Source organism: Centroberyx gerrardi, chromosome 5, assembly GCF_048128805.1.
Source record: "Centroberyx gerrardi isolate f3 chromosome 5, fCenGer3.hap1.cur.20231027, whole genome shotgun sequence".
Taxonomy (NCBI): Eukaryota; Metazoa; Chordata; class Actinopteri; order Beryciformes; family Berycidae; genus Centroberyx; species Centroberyx gerrardi.
In genome coordinates, this window is record NC_136001.1 from 37,068,028 (window position 1) to 37,088,009 (window position 19,982).

The window sequence follows — 19,982 nt, forward strand, 5'->3', positions numbered from 1 at the left end:
TGGAACGTCCCACCATAGTAGGACGGCTGGGAGAAGGGCCATGCTTACGTGAAAGCAGGGAGCTGAGAGCTTCTCTCTCCTTTTTCTTCAGCTCAAACGAAGCCTACATAGAGGCAACCGCACCAAAATCTGCGCCGAAAACCTGGGATGCTTATGAGGGAGCATAGGCGTGGAGGAATAGCCTGCATTGGCATCAGGCGCCAAATAGCCAACTATGGAGGGTTCTGCCTTGGGGCAGGTGAGGCACCCTGACTCCATTGCTCTGTTCATCTCAGTGAACGCATTAAACCCACCCAACGGCACTCTGGCCTCATATGGGTGGTCCCATGTCTTTTTAATGTCAGCATAGCAGTCATTAAAAACGGGAAGAGACTGAGAGTTTCACTGCCGCATGGGTAGGAGGGAGGAAGTTGCCCTGCATCCTGTTAGACTCCTTGCTAGCAGTTGGTACAGGCCAGTTGAGTCCGAGTCGGAGAGCGGCTCACTGGCATATGTTCAAAAACAGGGCTCTGGCTGTAGAAGAGCCCTGTGCACCGCTCCCGGCAGCAGCTTGAGTCTGAGTCAGGAGGGGTGACTCATCCTCAGCTCCGCCATCAGAGTGGTCGCTGGGAAGGTCTTCCACTCCAGCGTCTAGGCTCTCCTCCTCTGAGAGCGCCAGCTGAACAGCATCCACACCACCCGATTCAATTGCGGGAATCGGTGTTATCCATATCTGTGCATCCGTATTGTCACACTGTGCTCAATATTAATTAGGTCAGATAGCGGTGGCTCCGAGTTATGCATATCAGCTGGCTCGAAATTCAGCATTAGAAAATCTAACCTTTTCTGAAGGGTTCTGACGTCCAGGTGGGTGCAATGGGGGCATGCGCCTGGTTCTGACAGAGCCATCTTAGCGTGCTGAAGCCACATACATGTAGTACAGGCAGAGTGAGTGTCCTTCCTCTCAATAGAATAGCTCCAGCCATTAGGGCAAGGCCGGCGTTTGGGCCCTCCCTTGGTCTGAGGTCTATCCATATCGAGCAGGGACACGTTCTCCCAACACGCCCCCAGTTAGCTGAAGCGACCAGGTAGCTTATTAGCTGGGATAGCTAGGATGGGGGTATTTCCAGCACAGCATACTAGCTGTAATGCTAGCACTGGAAGGTAACGATATGCTCGTTAGTGGGTGGAAAAAATATTCTGGGCAAGGTTCCAGTGAGCCGAAGTGACTGGTTAGCCTACTAGCTGACTCAGCTAGTGCCGGAGAATAGTTTTTCCAAGCTGTACTGCGAGCCCACACGCTATCACCAGCACGGGACCGGTGAGCTGGAGCGACTGGTTAGCCTACTAGCTGCAAAGCTAGCGCTGGAGGATAACATTGTATTCGACCGGGCAAAGAGCTATTCTAGGCACGGTACCTGAGAGCTGGGGCTGCCGGTGACCACTAGCTGCTATAGTCAGCGCCTGAGAATAGAATGCCAAGCCGAAAAGTGAATAATCTGTGAATACACAGTGATGCCTCGTGAAGGTAGATGAAAAATCTCCTTCGAATTGAAGCACACAAGCCGCTGAATATCCACAGGTAATAAGGTAGTGTATCTAGATAGGGCTATCAAGCAAGTCTTGAAGAGCTAAATTGTGATGGAAAGCAGGCCAGCAAGGGTTATTATACCCCTGGGGGAGGGAGGGGCTCCCGAGGTGCTGGGCAATCCTTTCTGCCTGAAAGGCGTGTATAAGGACTTCAAGCCAATCGCATCGGAGATGCTGATCCCATAGAGTGAGTTGTGTCGAACAGAGTTGACAGAAAGAGAACCCCCAGCAGCAGCTGCAGCTCAACCAGAAGGCTGTGAGACTGTTCACCAAGAATATCAAAGACACTTCAGACCGCAACACCTCAGCATCTCAGAATGTGTGAGACTGTTCACCAAGAATATCAGACACTTCAGACCACAACACCTCAGCATCTCAGAAGGTGTGAGACTGTTCACCAAGAATATCAAAGACACTTCAGAACGCAACACCTCAGCATCTCACACCAACAACAGAATAACCAGCTACTGTAACTTCAGGAGCTCCATCACACTGGAGCAACCGCTACCAGGCCAAACCACCTCCACCTACTGAACTGAACCACCTCCACCTATTGAACTGAACCACCTCTACCTACTGAACTGAACCACCTCCACCTATTGAACCGAACCACTTCCACCTAGTGAACTGAATTACCTCCACCTGCTGAACTGAACCACCTCCACCTACTGAACTGGACTGAACTCTACCACCTCCACCTACTGAACTGAACCACCTCCACCTACTGAACTGAACTACCTCCACCTGCTGAACTTAACCACCTCCACCTACTGAACTGGACTGAACTTGACCACCTCCACCTACTGAACTGAACCACCTCCACCTACTGAACTGAACCACCTCCACCTACTGAACTAGACTGAACTGAACCACCTCCACCTACTGAACTGAACCACCTCCACCTACTGAACTGAACTACCTCCACCTACTGAACTGAACCCCCTCCACCTAGTGAACTGAACCACCTTCAACTTATATAAGGTAGATACTAGGGATGTCAGTTTCGGTTAATTTTGCTTTCGATAGGCCGACACCCATTAACCGGTAACTAACCAGTTAATTTTTAAGAAAGAAACGCAAAATGACGTGAAATACAAGAAAGTGGCGCTTTCCTTTTAGTCTGGCGCTCCATTGACTCTACTAGTGCAGTGCCCATTGGCCCTGCTGCTGCACAGAGCGCTGTTCGCTTGTTTATTCAAAGTTTATTAATAATGAATGTGTCGTGTGTCGAGATATGCGAAGGACACACACACTCACACACTCACTCACAGACAGACTCACAGACAGACTCACAGACAGAGATTCCTTGCTTTAGTAGATAGATGAGCTTTGGAGCCGCATTTCAAAGGCTGTCCATTTGCTGTAATTTGCATATAAATATCTGCGCTTGTTATGCACGCCACGGCGTAGCCCGTTTTAATATTAAGTGCTGACTCCGCCCACCCGGGCCAGTTTCGGCATACGCCGGTAGCAATTACAAGTGGACCCTATCCTACAGTCCCTGCTCTCAGCGGAGGGAGGGGGGCTACGCTGTGTGTGGGAAACGCTGTCATCAGACCTCTCTGGATTAGACAAGCAAGTAGAGAAAACCAGCATCAGCCGAACCAATTTATTGCCAAATGCTTTGGGATTCAACACATTAACATTGCTTCCCATGGTCAGAAAAAGTCGCCCGATTTGTCGCTAGTCACTTTTGAGAAATAAAGTCGCCAGGGGGGTCTGAAAAGTCACTAAGTCTAGTGACAAAGTCGCCAAGTTGGCAACACTGGTGTATGCAAATTAACCTATAGACCGACAAGCGTAACCGGTCAAAAATATTCTCGGTGGTTAACCGATTAACGGTTAACTATTGACATCCCTAGTAGATACATAAGGAGTATATAAGGCAGATACATAAGGAGTATATAAGGTAGATACATAAGGAGTATATAAGGCAGATACATAAGGAGTATATAAGGCAGATACATATAAGGCAAGGCATAATGTACAGTGAGCCGCTCATTATTACAAAATAAGCCTTAAATGGTGAATCAAGACTTCGATGCAAAGGGGAACGCTTTACATTAACCGGTTTATTAATGATAATGAATTTTATTTATAGAGCACCATTCATACAAGGACAGTAGCTCAAAGTGCTTTACAGGATGGCAAAAGAAAACAGATAAAAGTGACATAGTATCCAGTCAATGTATTGAGAAAAAAAAACATTACATGGATACTCACCAAAGAAATTAATAATCTGACATAAAATACTGATTTAAAAAGACTTTATTACAAGATAAAGTAATTTACAAGCTTTGTCTAAAAGTGAAAAGATGAGCTGTCTGTTAGCTGTCTGTTTAATAATGTTTAATAATAATAAAGTATATGTATTGTTTAATAATAATAAAGTAAATGTAGTAAGTACTGTACAGACAGTACAGAACTCACCAGGCACACTGCTATCTCTCCAGTTCAGTCGGACGTGGACCAGCGCAGCATCAAACAGCCACTGGCCAAACAGATTGAGGACTGAGTTGACCTTTGACCTGGAGGGGGAGGGGAGGGGTCTGGAGGGGCTGGACAGAGGGGGGGAGAAGGGGGGGGGCTGCTGGGAGGAAGACTTCCAGTGTTGGGAGGATGAAGATGAAGTCTGGAGAGGAGAGAGGAGATCAGTTCAATCTCAGCTATTCTGATTTGCTTCACAGAAAATCGATTTCCTACTCCCCCCACCCACACCCTTACCATTGAAGGCTTGCTGGTTGCCTTGGCAACAGTAGTTGGTTTTTGTCGTCTGTTGTGTGGAGGGGTGGTGTTGGTGGAGGGAGGGCTACTGGGCATGCTCAGTCTGGTCACTGGAGTGGGAGGGGCACTGTCAGAACGAGGGCGAGAAATACCTGAAGATAGGAGAGGAGGAGAGGAGGAGAGAAGGAGAGGAGAGGAGAGGAGGAGAGGGGAGGAGAGAGGAGGAGAGGAGGGATGTGAACACACAGCCTTCACCAGTCCAGTGGACTGAATCAGAATCAAACATTTCTACTTCATTCAGCATGGATCAAACCAAACCCCGCACTCTGATTGGCTGACAGCTTGTCATTACATCATGGATCAAACCAAACCCTGCACTCTGATTGGCTGACAGCTTGTCGTTACAGCATGGATCAAACCAAACGCTGCACTCTGATTGGCTGACATCTTGTCATTACCGCATGGATCAAACCAAACCCCACTTTGATTGACAGACTGACGCTGACGCCTGATGGAAACTGTGATAGGCTCAAGGCATTCATTGATCCACCAATCAGCTCTCTCACTGCCAACCAAATCCACCAATAGCCATTTAGCTCCCTGGTGATTGGCAGGGAGCTAGAGTACCATAGGAGGGGAGGCGCTCTCTGAAATTGCTCCTGGTCACAGCAACACCTGGGAGGAGATGGAGTGAAAGTCAAACAGCCTGAAACAATCTGGAAATCTAAAACATGTGATCATTCAACCCATGAAATTAAGACAGGATTCTGTTTTCATTTTTAAAAGCAAATAATTACTAAACTTCTAATTTAATATAAGCAAGACCCTTCTTTGACTTTGGGGATTGTGAGAGCATTGGAGTACAGAACAGCTTGTTATCCAACCCCATAAATATATAAATAAATAATATAGATATATAATAGATATACTATAATGTATAATAAATACATAGATCAGATTTCATCCATCATCTCAGTAACTAATCTGAATGCAGGAAGACGGTTCCACTGTTCCACAAAGCAGCCAGGCTTATTTCAGCAAGTCAGGCTTATTTCAACAAGTCAGGCTTATTTCAGCAAGTCAGGCCTATTTCAGGAAATTTGGCACATCATTTTTAAATGCACTATAAAAATATATATTTTTTGGGTTACTTAAGTGTCCTTCCTACTTAAGAAAGAGTTAGCACTGATTACAGTAGGGAGGGACGATGTGGTAAACTCACGATTTGATTCAGCTACGATTCGAGGTGAAGAAATAAGATGAATACAAAGTATGATTGTACAACATTGCCATTATTTATTTGACAAAACTATTGCAATGGTAAAGAAGAATAGTCGCCCAATCAGAACAAACTGGCCCATTCTGAATGAAATTTCATTCCATTTGAGAGGGCTGGTTTAACACTTTCATAATCCGGTCAATGGATAAAATTTCGTCATGTAAACATTCATTCCGATCACTGTCTTTTGTTGGAATAGGCTGCACTTGTTATTGACCCCGGGTCGCTCGGGCTTGACGTAGGCGATGCAGCCCGTTTTCATTTCAAGTGCTGACTCCGCTCACCCGGACCAGTTTTGGCATACGGCGGTGACAATTACAAGTGTTCCCAACCATTGCGGGTGTAAAACAAAACGTCTGTTTCTGACATTTTTGGAGTCGTATGTTCTGATAAAGCTGCTGCTTCATCAGAAAGAAGGTCCATCTGTTAAAAACTTAAGCCCATGTTAGATTCTGTAGATTCTGTACTATTTTGCGCATGTCAGAAACTTTTATTCTGATTACATACTGTGGCGCATGTAAGCACACAACATGCGATCCTTATTTAGCGTTGATGTAAACACTTGTGGGGGAATCTTCAATCGGAATGATTTAATTTAGAATGAAAAAATATGTCTCATGTAACCGCAGTCTCTCGCATTTGATCGGTCTGGGCTCATCAGAGCTGCTGTAACTGTTGTTGCTCCAGATATCAATCCAGATCCATAATGAATTTGTCTGAGGCAGCTGCAGCAGGTCTGTCTGGTTGCTGCAGAGCTGCTGTGAAACACCGCCACTCATCTCGCCGGCCAAGCTCTACTCAAATATCCTCTTCCTTGTCCTCCATGTCTGCCGCTTGGCTTCGTCGCTTTGCATTGCAAGTGTTTGCACTCTGCTGGTCAAACTGTGTGATAGTGGAGAAGGAGAAGGAGGGGCAGAGGCAGCAGATTACAGTAACCGGCAGACTGTAGCTCACAGTCCGATGCACATCGCTATATGCCACAATGTACATCGTCATGATTTTACATCGCGAATTATCGTACTACGATATATCGTCCCATCCCTAGTCAGCAGTAGTCTCCATTTGTTGTTGTTTTAAATGCTGTAAATAAAAGTACTAATTAATAACATGAGTGGAACTATAAGGTAAAAGGGGAACATGACCAGTCTGAAAGGAATTTAAACCACAGTATTTCCACTATATAGAGGTTATTATGTCACTTGTACTACCAAGTGGCTTAATCCAGGAACATTACTACTGATTGAGTGCTTTCTTATCTTGAAACATTTTTTTCTCAGTTGCTGGAAAATGGAAACGGAAATGATCTTGCATTTCTGCAGCATTAGATGGAAGAGAAGAAAGATTATACACATTCCTCACTGGAGTTGAACTCCTTATGCTTCGTTCAGATGGCGGCTACAAAGCAACAGGAAGTACTTTGTTTTCAATGGAAGTGGCGACACGAAGATACAAACTCTAATGTGTAAAATGCAGCAGCAACAAACTGTAGGTCAGCTGGCTTTGACTCTGATGAGGCGGTGAAGTGTGAACCAATCACGGCAGCGTAGGGTCGTTATATTTACACTATTTAGTTGAGGAATTAGAAGTATAGAGTATTTGCCAAATAAAATAAAAACAAGACAAATGCAAAGCTATGACAGTATGACATCATCAGCTGCTGCAGCCAACGTGACGACAGGAATGACAGTGTGGCTCGGTACACTGGACCGTTCTGTAGCTTTGTAGTTCGTAATGTGAACTAAATTATTCAGCTGAGCCAACACAAGACTTCATCCCTCCTGTCAATCTGTGCTCACTGCTGATTGGTCCTCTCAAAGTCTCTCTTGCCTTTTTTCGCTGTAATATTTTTATTCATCATACTATATGATTCATATTTGCTGCTCTGCCACCGTGAACATCGCATCTTTCTGTCTGTCTTCATTGTGAAATCATGTGATCCATGCTCGACATCTCAGGTCTGAGTTATTAATTATCTTGACTGCTTTAGGCTTGAATCAGCCTGATCATGTCAGCTGGAAGTTACTTTGTGGAACCGGATCGATTTGTTAGGTGAACTCAAATCAGACTTTTAATGTTAAGCCGCACTTCTCTTAGTGGACAATCACACCGAGAAGCGTCGCTAGAAACGCGTCGCCACCAAAACCATTGTTTTCCTATGGTACGGCGCACCTGGGGCACGCTCTTCTCTTGCGACGCGCGTCACGTTTTTCTGGCGGTTTTTAGGTGCGCATAAAAGTTAAAATATTCTCAACTTTTCAGCGCAAGGCGCAGAGTCGCACCGCTCGTCAATGTCACATTTGGGTCAGGCAGTCAATCAAATCAAGCAGAAGGCGGGCCTTCCTGTTTTGATGCAGTTTGATGTGGTGGGAACGGTGGGACAGAGGAAAACACAGATGAAAAGCTGATATTAGCGGTCTTTAACCCGGTCGCACACACAGCCCTGCTCCACAGGCGCACCAAGCTGTTTTGCCCGACAGCGGTCTGCCGAGGCGTTTTTGACTCGGCTGTGCCTGTAGCGACGTTTCTCGGTGTGATCGCCCCCTTAGGCTGTTTTGTGGAACAGCCTCTGGTCTAGTACTAGTCTGGTCTGGTCTGGTTTGGTCTGGTCTAGTACTAGTCTGGTCTGGTCTAGTACTAGTCTGCTCTGGTTTGGTCTGGTCTGGTCTGGTCTAGTACTAGTCTGGTCTGGTCTGGTACGGTACTAGTCTTGTCACGGTGTCAACGGCTGCATCATCTCTCTCTCTATCCCAGTCCCCTTCCTCTTCTTCTCTCTGTCTCTCCTTCTGTCTCCTCTTCCCCTCCCCCCTAGTCTTCTGTGTGTGTGCGTGTGTGTGTATGTGTGTGTGTGTGTGTGTGTGTGTGTGTGTGTGTGTGTCTCATTTCAGGGCCCCGTTTCACGTACATGGCTAACTCAGTTAACCGGATTAGTTTGTTGACAATTTGGCATAAGTCCAGAGGCCTATACTACGAGCTACTACTTGTAGAATTACTACTACAAGCTCAACAAAGTCAGGCTATCTTTGCCTTAGCCAGTTTCACTAAACCTAACATGGGCGATCCTGGATAACCGGTCTCACGTAGCTGGTTATCAACTGGCTCTGTCAACCCAGCATTTACCTATCCAGCTGTGAGCACGTTCACATGAAAGAGGCGGGTTTGTAACAAATAGCCAATCACATGCAACATGGACAGATCCAGATCAGACAATTCGGATAAGATAAAATGAAACTACTGATCCCCGTGGGGAAATTAGATTGTTGTGCAGCAAAAGTAATATGATTCAGTGGGGAAAAGGACATAGAATATAAGCACAAAACTATAAAAATAAGTAATAGCCTAAAAATAGGCGAAAATAATAAAATAGGCTAATCAAACAATAAAAGCCATAGACAATAGACCTAATTATAGGATGATATAAGCCCTAATATTTCCTGCTGACATTTTCAACACATGGGTATCGGAAAGAAATGGATAGCTACTAACATTGGGTTCTTCTCTCAAGAAGAACAAATTCTTATAATGAATAACTGTCAGCATTACAAAACATAACCGCGAAAAGTAAAAGTTGTTTCTGCTTCCAAGGCTAGAGAGGATTACTGGAGGAACTGTCTGTCATTAGGACACAGTGGGCATATTTTTCATTGATAAAATAGTTTGTGGACACATTGAGGCTGTAAAAAGATTTTCTATTCATAAAGTCGGCCTCATGTTTTTCGGGGCTGCGGTAATAGAATATGAAATAGCCGACATTGAACCAAACACTGTCGGGAATCCAATTAAATAAAGTCAGCGCAATTAATATATGCAACAGTAACTTTAATCCATTAATAATATGGTCAATTAAGCAGCCTACCTGCTATGTCTCCGATATAATAAGTTATTATGGAAAACAACGTGATTCTACTGGTCTGTAAACACGTTGCCCTGCAAACAGCACTTCTTACTGTCTGTTCATTCAAAAATAGCCTAACAGTTTTCGTTTTTTTATTGTGATTTTCATTTGTATATTTGTCTATATCGGGATCCTGTAGGAATGGTGACTCCCTGTTTCCAGAGAGCTGATTGGTCAGAAGGCGGGCCTTTCGGTTTTGATCCGATACCCTGAACTTAACCTGCTCTGGAGCAGGTTAGCCGTGCAGCATAGGTTACCATGGTGATCTACCCCGGTTAAAAGTGAACCACCTTCATGAGACCGAACACCCAGGGTTAAACCCAAAGTTAGCTCGCTAACCCCAAATCCTGCTTCGTAGTTCAGGCCTCTGGATTTTCCGTTTCACGAAGCGAGATAACAATTTAGCCAGACTTGTTACCAGGGCAACAGAGCCTTAAACCCAAACCTGCAAAAACTCAGGTTTAAGCTGAAGTTAGCTGGATAGTCCGAACACATATAAGGCAGAAATCACACACAGCCAACAGCAGAAATTAATGCAGCATTTATAAGAGAGATTCTTGTTGAAGGAGGAGCGATCATTATAAGGAGCAGTTAGAAGGAAATGTGTTTTTACAGATTGACAAGATCCTTTAGCGCACACGAATAATTATCTTTATGAGCGCTATCAATTTAGTCGTGATGAATTATTTACCTGCAGCAATTAATAGATAGCAATTAATAAATTAATTAATTTATATCCACAGCATAAATGTACAGTGTCTCATAACCTTTAAGCAATATTGAGAGCAATAGTAACAATTATGCAAAGAATAATCTCCATTTACTTGCACATTACCTGGTTAAAAGCGTAGAATTACAATAAAGAGGCTACCTGTTTGAAATATATTTTTATATTTGATTTTCACTTGTTATAGGTCCTTTTCTTGCCATTGCCAGACCCCCGGAGAAGTAATTAAAAATAATGTAGCCTACCATGTAATATTTCAGTTTGGTGACATTATTAGAAAGCACAAGAGTGCAAATATTATGGGCTTACAACCACTTTAAAATTGACCAGAATTAAATTAGCCACACTCTTTAGTGAATAAAAGTCTTCTTATATATTTATATTCTCTGCCTCCTTCCTCCCTCAGTTCAGCCGCTCTGCCAGTAGGGCTGGGTATTGGTACTCGATACCTTTAAGGTATCGACCGAAATAACCCAGTACCAAGTAGTATCGAAACTTCTCCAGTCAAACGATACCTGCATTCGATACATTTTGTACACAGATCTAGAAAAAAATGACTATTTGTATGGTTTTGCTCGCAGCCAATCACCGCAAGCGTTCTTCTATTTAATGCGACGTGTGATTGGCCCACTACCGCAGCAGCTACAACCCATACAGTCTGTGGTGGTGAAGTCGAGCACGGTGTATATGACGGAGTTGGCAGTTCAGCGTGCCGAGATGCCACCAAAACGTAAAAAAAAAGGTATTGAATGAAGTATTCTATTGGTATCGGTATCATTTTAAGGGTACTGGTATTGGTACTGGTATCGTAATTTTTTAAACGATACCCAGCCCTATCTGCCAGTGTTGGATTTTCTGGATAATATTGTTTTTTCTTCCGGTGACAAAAATGTAATTTGCTAAACTGAAACCACAAAAAAAATCAAAGCAATATACAGGTTACATTATGAGAATTAAAAAAGGTGTTGCTTTGGTCAATTTCAATATGTGACATCATCCTGCAGGTATCCTCGCCTCGCCTCGTGTCCATATAAGGAGTGTGATCCTGTTTTTGGCGTGCGATTCATCTCCCTGTTGTAGCAGAGCGGGAGTGCGCAGTTATCCCAGATGATTTAATGCAGGATTGACTGATCAAACCGTTCGTGAAACGGACAAAGCCTGAGCTCATCTGATAAGATGATTCGATACGGCACCTGTCCAATTATCCTGGATTGTTCAAGCCATGTACGTGAAACTGAACCCTGGTCTTGCAGTTTCCCGCCTGTTGCTGGTTCCTGCTCATCACACAGCTGGGTCATGTCATGTCATCTCATCTCATCCCATCTCATCTCATCTCATCTCATCTCATCTCATCTCATCTCATCTCATCAAGGCCCTGTCTACTTCAGCCAGCTCTTTCTCAGTCTTCCTTGTCAGTTCATCAGACTGCTTTACTTCTGCAGTTGCCTGCTGGTTTGCCAAGTTATTAGCCTGTAGCCAAGTTTGTCTGTCTAGTTTTTAGTTTTATCTGCCAAGTTGTTTTTGCCTACTTGCATTGCCTGCCTGTTGTACCACTTCATCTATCATCCAGTAAAACCTGTTAATCCTACATCTGCCTCTGTGAGTGTGTCTGCTCCTGGGTCTCAGTCTGTCTGTCACAAGTCTGGTCTGGTACTAGTCTGGTACTAGACTAGTCTAGTCTAGTCTAGTCTGGTCAGGTCTGGACCTAATTACAGGTGTCTCTCAACCTGATTAGAGTTAGTCTGGGTTAAACCCTGTGAGTCTGGTTTACCTAGAGAAGGCAGTCTGTCTCTGACATGGATCCTTGTTGCTGTCACTCCTACAGACACAAAACAACAGCAACAGCAACAACAACAACAGCAACAGCAGCAACAGAGGAGCAGGTGAGCGACAAGGAGACAGAGGGAGAGAAACCAACAGAAAACCCCAGAATGAGTCAAGCTCTGATCAACAGTCTGGTGAGTTGAAGAGATCAGATGTGACACAAAGAAAGATTCATGTTTTAGCAAGCTAACGTTGGTGTTAACCCAGGCTGTCAGTCTCACCACGGAGGCTCACTTTTAAGCAGGACGCATCACCATGGTAACAAAGGATGCACAGCTAACCTGCTCTGGAGCAGATTATGTTCAGGCTTTCACATCCAAACATATAAAAACAATTTAACTAACTACCCTAACCTAACTCCATTCAACTCCAACTACCCTAACCCTAACTCCATTCAACCCCAACTGGTGGGCAGTGGTGGCCTAAAGGTTAGAGAAGCGAGCTTGTGACCGGAAGGTCATCGGTTCAGTCCCCCAGACCTGCAGGATAAATCTGGGTGGGGAAAGTGAAAAGCAGCGCTTGCCCCTCCCTCATTACCACCACTGAGGTGCCCTTGAGCAAGGCCCTTAATCCCGACTGCTCCAGTGGAGCTGCTCAGTGGATCAGGGCGTTCCTGAAAAAGAGAGCATTGCTCTCAGTGAAACTCCCCTGAATAAATAAAGGTGAAAAAAAATAAATAAATAAATAAATAAAAAAACTACCCTAACCTAACTCCATTCAACCCCAACTATCCTAACCTAACTCCATTCAACCCTAACCCCAAATGGGATTATCACTCCTAGTGGACAGACAGTAAAAAAGCTTGGTAACACTTTCTATGACGCCCATGTCTATAATGCATTATAAACATACTTATAATGCGTTATAATCTGCTTATAGCACGGTATAATTATAGTTATAAGCAGTCATAAATATTCATAATGCTTTATAACAATAATCATAACATATTATAAAGCATTTTATAATGACTTATAAGGTCAAGTATCATAATACTTCATAATTGCTGGTCACTCACTGACTTTTTTCGCAAGGATCATAGTGCATTATAAGTGTTTTTATAATGCATTATAGACATGGGCGTCATAGAGATGCACGTCCAGACGAACTGTGAAGCCAGTAGTTCTCCTGAGCTATGATGAGCCCGGAAATCCTTCGAACCGGCCGTTCACTATCCAACACCATGGGATGGTCGTTCAGTTCAGTCTGAACTCAAAACCTGGAGATGACCCTGAAACAGCCTCACACCCCCAGCCTTCAACCTTTTGCTGTAACTGTAAAGTTAGAAAGTACTCGAAGGAGAGAGAGAGAGGAGTCAGATGAGGACATCTAGACAATTAGAAGGGGGAGGGTGTAGCCCAGGGTGAATTTTAGTTAGTTTATATAAAAAAATAAGTTATAAATATAGTTATAAAATAATTCAAAATTGGATTGAAATTAAATTGGTTTTGCATGTGTGTAGTACAGCCTAACTCAAACTGAAATTCTTAGTAGATATTGTTTAAATTCTTTAAACACTACTAAGTGGAGGCACCGCCATTTATTAATTCAGAGAGATTTACTTATTTAATTTATTGTCAAATTGGAGGGTTAGGGTTAGGGTTAGGGTTATGGTTATGACCCGTCTGTTATGACCCGTTAAACAAATAAATTAATTTTACAACGTTTTGTGTGTTGTTCTTGCATAGATTTAATGATATTTTTTTCACTTTACTTAAAGCAAACAATGACCACTTATAGTGACTTATAACCAGCTTGTAATGTATTATATCTGCCTATACCTCAGGAATTTCATTACTTTACTTAAAGCACCCAATGACCACTTAGAGTAACTTATAATCACATTATAATGCATTATAACAGTGATTATAATGCATTATAAAATGATTATAATGTATTACAACTGAGAATTATAATACACTATGATCCTTGCAAAAAAAATGTCAGTGAGTGACCAGCAATTATGAAGTATTATGATACTTGACCTTATAAGTCATTATAAAATGCTTTATAATGTGTTATGATTATTGTTATAAAGCATTATGAATATTTATGAGTGCTTATAACTATAATTATAAAGTGTTATAAGAAGATTATAACGCATTGTAAGTATGTTTATAATGCATTATAGACATGGGTGTCATAGAAAGTGTTACCAAAGGCTCTTCACAGGAAACCCACTCTGGCTATTATATTACTATTTTATGGCACTCACTGCTTGAGTATCTTTTTCTTTGCAGAGCTATGATTTTAAGAAATTGACAAATAAATTAATTCAGTCATTAAAGAGGGATTCTTTGGGGAAACTTTGGGGAATGATGCGTCTCATTGCTGTGTTTTGCCAATTTCAAAATTGCACTGATTGGCCTAAGAGGGTTAGGGTTAGGTTAGGTTAGAGACACCAATGAATGGCTCCTCCTCTTCCCCTTTCGATGCCGCATACAATCAAAAAACATGAGGTAACATATTTCTACTTCTTTCTACTTATTGCCCCCTACTTATTGTGCTCAAAGCTGATTGATAAATCCTGGTTTGACAGAGACAGTTGATAACCAGCTTGGTGAGACTGGTTAGCCAAGACCAACTGGTCCAAACAGAGCCTTGCCAGGCTAATCTATACTGGTCTTAGCAGAACTTCCCATTCATTATCAACAGACACTGCAGAGTCTGTACCTCCCGTTCATTATCAATAGACACTAGAGTCTTGATCATGTTCTCAGATGCTGATTCGGTGTTTCAGACAGAAAAACAGAAGAGTGTAACAGCGTAGAACAGTGTAGTATAGTTAGTCCCCTATGGTGTACTATATTGTATTATAATGTATTGTAGTTTAGTATAGTGTACTATAGTGTATTTCAGTTTATTATAGTTTATTATAGTGTACAATAGTGTATTATAGTGTATTATAGTGTATTGCAGTATTATAGTGTATTGTAGTTTATTATAGTGTATCATAGTGTATTGTAGTTTATTATAGTGTACTATAGTGTATTATAGTGTATTGCAGTTTATTATAGTTTATCATAGTGTAATATAGTGTATCATAATGTCAGTGCAGTAATACCATAGTTGGGCAGTAGCAGCTCTGGCTTTCTGTTGGCCACAGTCAAACCTGGAGAGAAGAAGAGTTAGAGGAAACATCCAGTCACACATACTCTCCTAACTCCTCCTAACTCCTCACTCCCCCTCCTAACTCCCCTCCTAACTCCTCCTAACTCCTCCTAACTCCTCACTCCCCCTCCTAACTCCCCTCCTAACTCCTCCTAACTCCTCCTAACTCCTCACTCCCCCTCCTAACTCCCCTCCTAACTCCCCTCCTAACTCCTCCTCACTCCCCCTCCTAACTCCTCCTTCTAACTCCTACCAACTCCTCCTAACTCCCCCTCCTAACTCCTCACTCCTCCTAACTCCTCCTCTAAACTCCTCCTCCTAACTCCTCCCCTCATTCCTCCTAACTCCTCCTCCTAACTCCTCCTACCTACTCAATTCTTCCATACTCCTCTCACTTCTCCTCACTCCTCCTGCCCACTCCAAACTCCTCCCACCTCCCCTAAACTCCTCCTGCCCACCTTAAACTAGAACAGAAGCTTGTTGAGATTCCAGTAAGATCAGCCAGACTCAGAGGGTAAAACAGTGATAGAGATCAGCTAGGGGTCAGGGGTCAAGGGTCAGATCTAGAGCTTAGGGGTTAGAGTCAGGGGTCAGGGGTCATCGTACCCAGGAAGGCATCGACCATATTGCTGACTCCTCTCATGGCTCTGAAGAAGATGTAAGGCAGCTGTTTGAGGCAAGGCTGCTGGAGGCCATCTGCTTCTCCTAACTCCTCCTGGAACTGAGGAGTAGAACCGACAACCGCTGGGTTACTGAGATCCACCGGGTTGCTGAGAGAGAGAGAGACAGAGAGAGAGAGAGAGAGAGAAAGAGAGGGAAAGAGAGAGAAAGAGAGAGAGAGCAAGAGAGAGAGTGAGAGAGGGGGGGAGAGAGCGAGCGAGAGAGAGAGAGAGAGAGAGAGAGAGACAGTGTTAGTGCAAAAAAAAACACATCACACATTAGTTCAGCACAGTTTATCTTAGCTTATGTTAGTTTAGCTTGGGTGGCGTAGTTTATTTAGTTTGTTCAACAAATAATTCCCCCCACAATTAAATTATTTACATTACCTCAGCCTTCTCCCAAACTATTGAACTGGGCCATGTTTGTACAATTCAACTACCTTGTGCAGCAAAATCAAAGTGTTTTGTAGCCAAATGACTGATCTGTGGGTCCAAAAGTCCAATATTTACCTCATTATCTCATATGATGGCCTGTTAACTAGGTTGAGATGGGCTAACTCGCTGTGTTTGGTGGTCCTACCAACTTCAGTGGAGTTTCGACTGAAATGGGGCTGAATACATAATGACAGAATTTTCATTTTGGGGTTAAAGGAATATTTCACCCAAAAATGAAAAAAACAACTGAAGTCTGTGGGGACTGATCTTGAGAGTTCCAGAAAGAGCAAAAAATATCCATAAAATTACTCCATTCAGCTTGTGCAGCATAATCTCAGTCTTCTAAAGCCAAACGATCACACGGTGAGTGGAAAAGACCAATATTTTACACCATTATTCAGCGCAAATCTTCACTACATCTGTTGTTTTTATAAAACAGTAACGCTTGCACGCACCCAGACCACGCACGTTCATGTGAATCTGCCCGACTTCCGTGTTTACACTCCCAGGCACTGGTCTACGTCTAACCACTTACTTATCAGACTTTCAAACAAAGAAGAAATTGTCAGATGACTTTGATATAGAAGATGAACAACAGTTCTTTGCCCAGCCTTATTTATTTGAACCAGAATACACAGAGGAGGAACTCAGACAGATGGACGAACCAGCCGCAGTAGCAGCTCAGCCAGATCAAACCACCGGCCCTGTCCGGACAGCATTAGTATTACAATTACAATTTCCCATTTGGCAGACGCTTTTATCCAAAGCGACGTACATATGAGATTTTAATACAACACAAGCAAGGATCTAGTCAGGAGAGAACAACGAGAGTAAGTGCCTTAAAGCTAAGTTCTGGTCCAACAGGACATAGGTGCTATGAGGCAGAGCATAAAGGCAATGCATAAAGTGCATAGAGTGCATAGAGGCAAATAAAGAATTTTGTTTAAATTTTTTTTAGATTACACAGTCCATCAGGTGAGAAGGTGTTCGCTAAAGAGCTGAGTCTTTAGCCTCTTCTTAAAGATTGAGAGGGACTCTGCGGATCGAATGGAGTTTGGTAACTCGTTCCACCACCGAGGAACCACAGAAGAAGAGTCTGGATAGAGACTTAGGGCCTTGTTGTGGCGGCAGCACCAGGCACCGCTCCTTGGCAGAGCGTAGTGCGCGGGAGGGAGCGTAGACCTGAATGAGGGAGTTCAGGTAGGTCGGAGCCATTTTGGTTGCTGCTTTGTAGAGGAGCATCGAGGACTTGAACTTGATGCGGGCAGCGACTGGCAGCCAGTGTTTTGGACTAGTTGAAGACCAGACGTGCCGTTGCGTTCTGGATCATCTGCAGAGGTTTGAGCGTACATGCCGGGAGCCCTGCCAGTAAGGAGTTGCAGTATTACTAGAGTCTGCTAATGTAGTTTTTACCTGAGTGATTAAGTGATTTCAATCTCGTTCCCAATCAACTGTATTTATGATTATTACAGAGTGCATGTCCCCGCGGGAGTAGGCTACTGTTACCAAAACACCTATACAGTTTTTCAGTGAACTCCCACATCCTCTGTCAAATGAAGAACCATCCGGATGTATTTGATTTATAAATTTCAAATGAAATTTGACGGGAATGATATGGCCCCTTAATAATGGGAGTGATAAAGTAATACATGTACGCCATCAGGAGCGTGGGAAACCCACCAACAGTGCCACTGCCAGCCGGGGGCCGGGGACAAAGCACCAAATCCACAGACTGTCTCCAGAAAACAGGGCTGTCTGCTCACTCTAACGCTATACATGTAAATAATTTCACATACCTCTGTTCTTTGTAGAGATGCAGCCGGCTTCAGAAGCGGTAATTCTGTTTTTATTCCCCGGACTTGTGGACGGTAAACCTCTGAGGAGAAAGTTCACTACAGAGCCGGACTAGACAGAAGGATGTAACTGAGAAGTTGACATCCAGCGATTGGGGGGGGGGAGAAATGGTCACTGCTGACTGGCAAAGTGGTTGCTGATAGTGTTAAACAGTCCAATGGCTGCAGGCACAAAGGAACACCTGAGGTGCTCCGTCCTGCAGCGTGGGAGGAGGAGCCTGTGGCTGAAGCTGCTCCTCATCAGCCTCAGCTCGTTGTAGAGAGGGTGAGAGGGGGAGGGGGGGTGAGAGGGGTTCTCCAGGATGGAATTGATCTTGCCCCTCAGCCTCCTCTCTGCCACTACCTCCAGACTGTCCAGTTCGTGTCCCACTACAGAGGCCGAAAGGGGGGCCGATTAAGTATCCTTTATTTATTTATTTCTCTAGAAGCTGAGCCACTATCTCACTCTCTCAGGGCAGACTGAAGATTTTTTGAGACGTGCAATTCTGATGGGGATGAGATGACTCGCACCCTAAACCCCTGAGAGAGACTCGTGATCAGGTGGTCCACAAAAACTTGGCAGGACAGTTCTGAGGCGAGAGCTGGGATGTTGACGGGGGTGGATGGATGGATCTTCAAAATTTTTTGGAACCAGCCTGGCCTTCCTTTTTGAGGAATTGCCGTAGCACGCGGATTCGACGGGAGCACACTGAGTGAGGATGCGCTTCCCTGCAAGAGCCACAAATGTGGAGAAAATTGCAGTTTTGGTAAGTGCATACGCCTTCATTAAAGTTGTTGCAGATTGACATGTTGTTATGCGAATGCTGCTGACGTCCATGGCGATCGGTCTTACTGGGAAAGTTAGAAGGGGGGGCTTGGGTGAGGGGGGGTGGTACTGCTGGACTGGAAGGGGACCTTCAGGCACAGGGGGGCCGAATGCCCTGCGTCTCCACATGAGAAGCAGGTCAAAGCTTGGCAGCCTCCTACTAGCATGACTAAAAGTTTGGTGTCTAGAATGGACCAATTCAGCCGGATATTGGACTGGGAAACATAGAGGGCTGCCTTGCTGGAAAAAGCTTTGTGATATTGGTAAAGGATGTTCCTTCCGTACTTCAGATTGATGAGAGCCAGACAGCCATCCAGTTCTAGGCGGCGTTCTTGATAAACGGAGCAGATGACATCACGATAAATTCCGAAAGCGACTACAAACTCACCCATAGACATGTCTCTGGTCAGACAGGGATCGGAGGATTTTAACACGGCAGATATGTCCTGGCAACCTGTAATCTTCTTATTACACTCGAGGGATGGCAGGATGATACTAATTAGATTGATATCTCTACCCTGCAGAATTTGCTGAGGGTCCCGGCAGGGCGGAACAGGAGGCGATGGGAGCGGATGAGGCTGCTGGGATGGCCGCCGACATGGATGAGCCATCTTTGCGACGTTTTGCTGGAGCATGGGCTAGAGAAGATGTTCAGCTCCTCTTTCGACCTCAGGGAGCTGCATTGGACTCATAAGCCACGGGATGGGTGGAGACCTCGGTTACTGGTGCGGAGTTGGCATCCGGGACTAGGCTGACCAATTCTTGCAGTTGGGAAGCCTGGAGCCCCAGAGATACAGAAATGCCTCTCTCGGAGAGTTGGGCGAGGATTTGAGAGGCATAGGACTGCAATCCAGAGGGTAAGCGATGCGGGCGCTTCTACAGTGAATGGAAGAACTGGTGGAGGCTGATTCTACTGCAGCCTCTTGCAAACTTGATCCCTCTAAGAGGAGCTCATCCTCGAATTCGGACATGGCGAGCACCACTACAGGGAAGGAGAGATTGACGAAGCAACTGGAAATGACAGCGACTGAAAGACAGCATACACATTCCGTGAGTAGCACAACAACATAAAAGATGACGTGTATATACTCTCGACCACTTAGATAA

General features: G+C 44.2%; 1 protein-coding gene across 1 annotated transcript in view; it reads right to left on the bottom strand.

Moving 5' to 3' along the window:
- The window catches only part of ralgapb (Ral GTPase activating protein non-catalytic subunit beta), a 94,361-nt gene that overhangs the window by 50,073 nt on the left and 24,306 nt on the right, over positions 1-19,982 (bottom strand). The window contains exons 7-12 of the mRNA XM_078283724.1: positions 15,730-15,893; positions 15,077-15,124; positions 11,963-12,010; positions 4,921-4,968; positions 4,294-4,445; positions 4,000-4,201 (exon numbers count right to left, since the gene is read on the bottom strand). Coding sequence (XP_078139850.1) covers positions 4,000-4,201; positions 4,294-4,445; positions 4,921-4,968; positions 11,963-12,010; positions 15,077-15,124; positions 15,730-15,893 — 662 coding nt within the window. The remainder of the gene's footprint in view (positions 1-3,999; positions 4,202-4,293; positions 4,446-4,920; positions 4,969-11,962; positions 12,011-15,076; positions 15,125-15,729; positions 15,894-19,982) is intronic.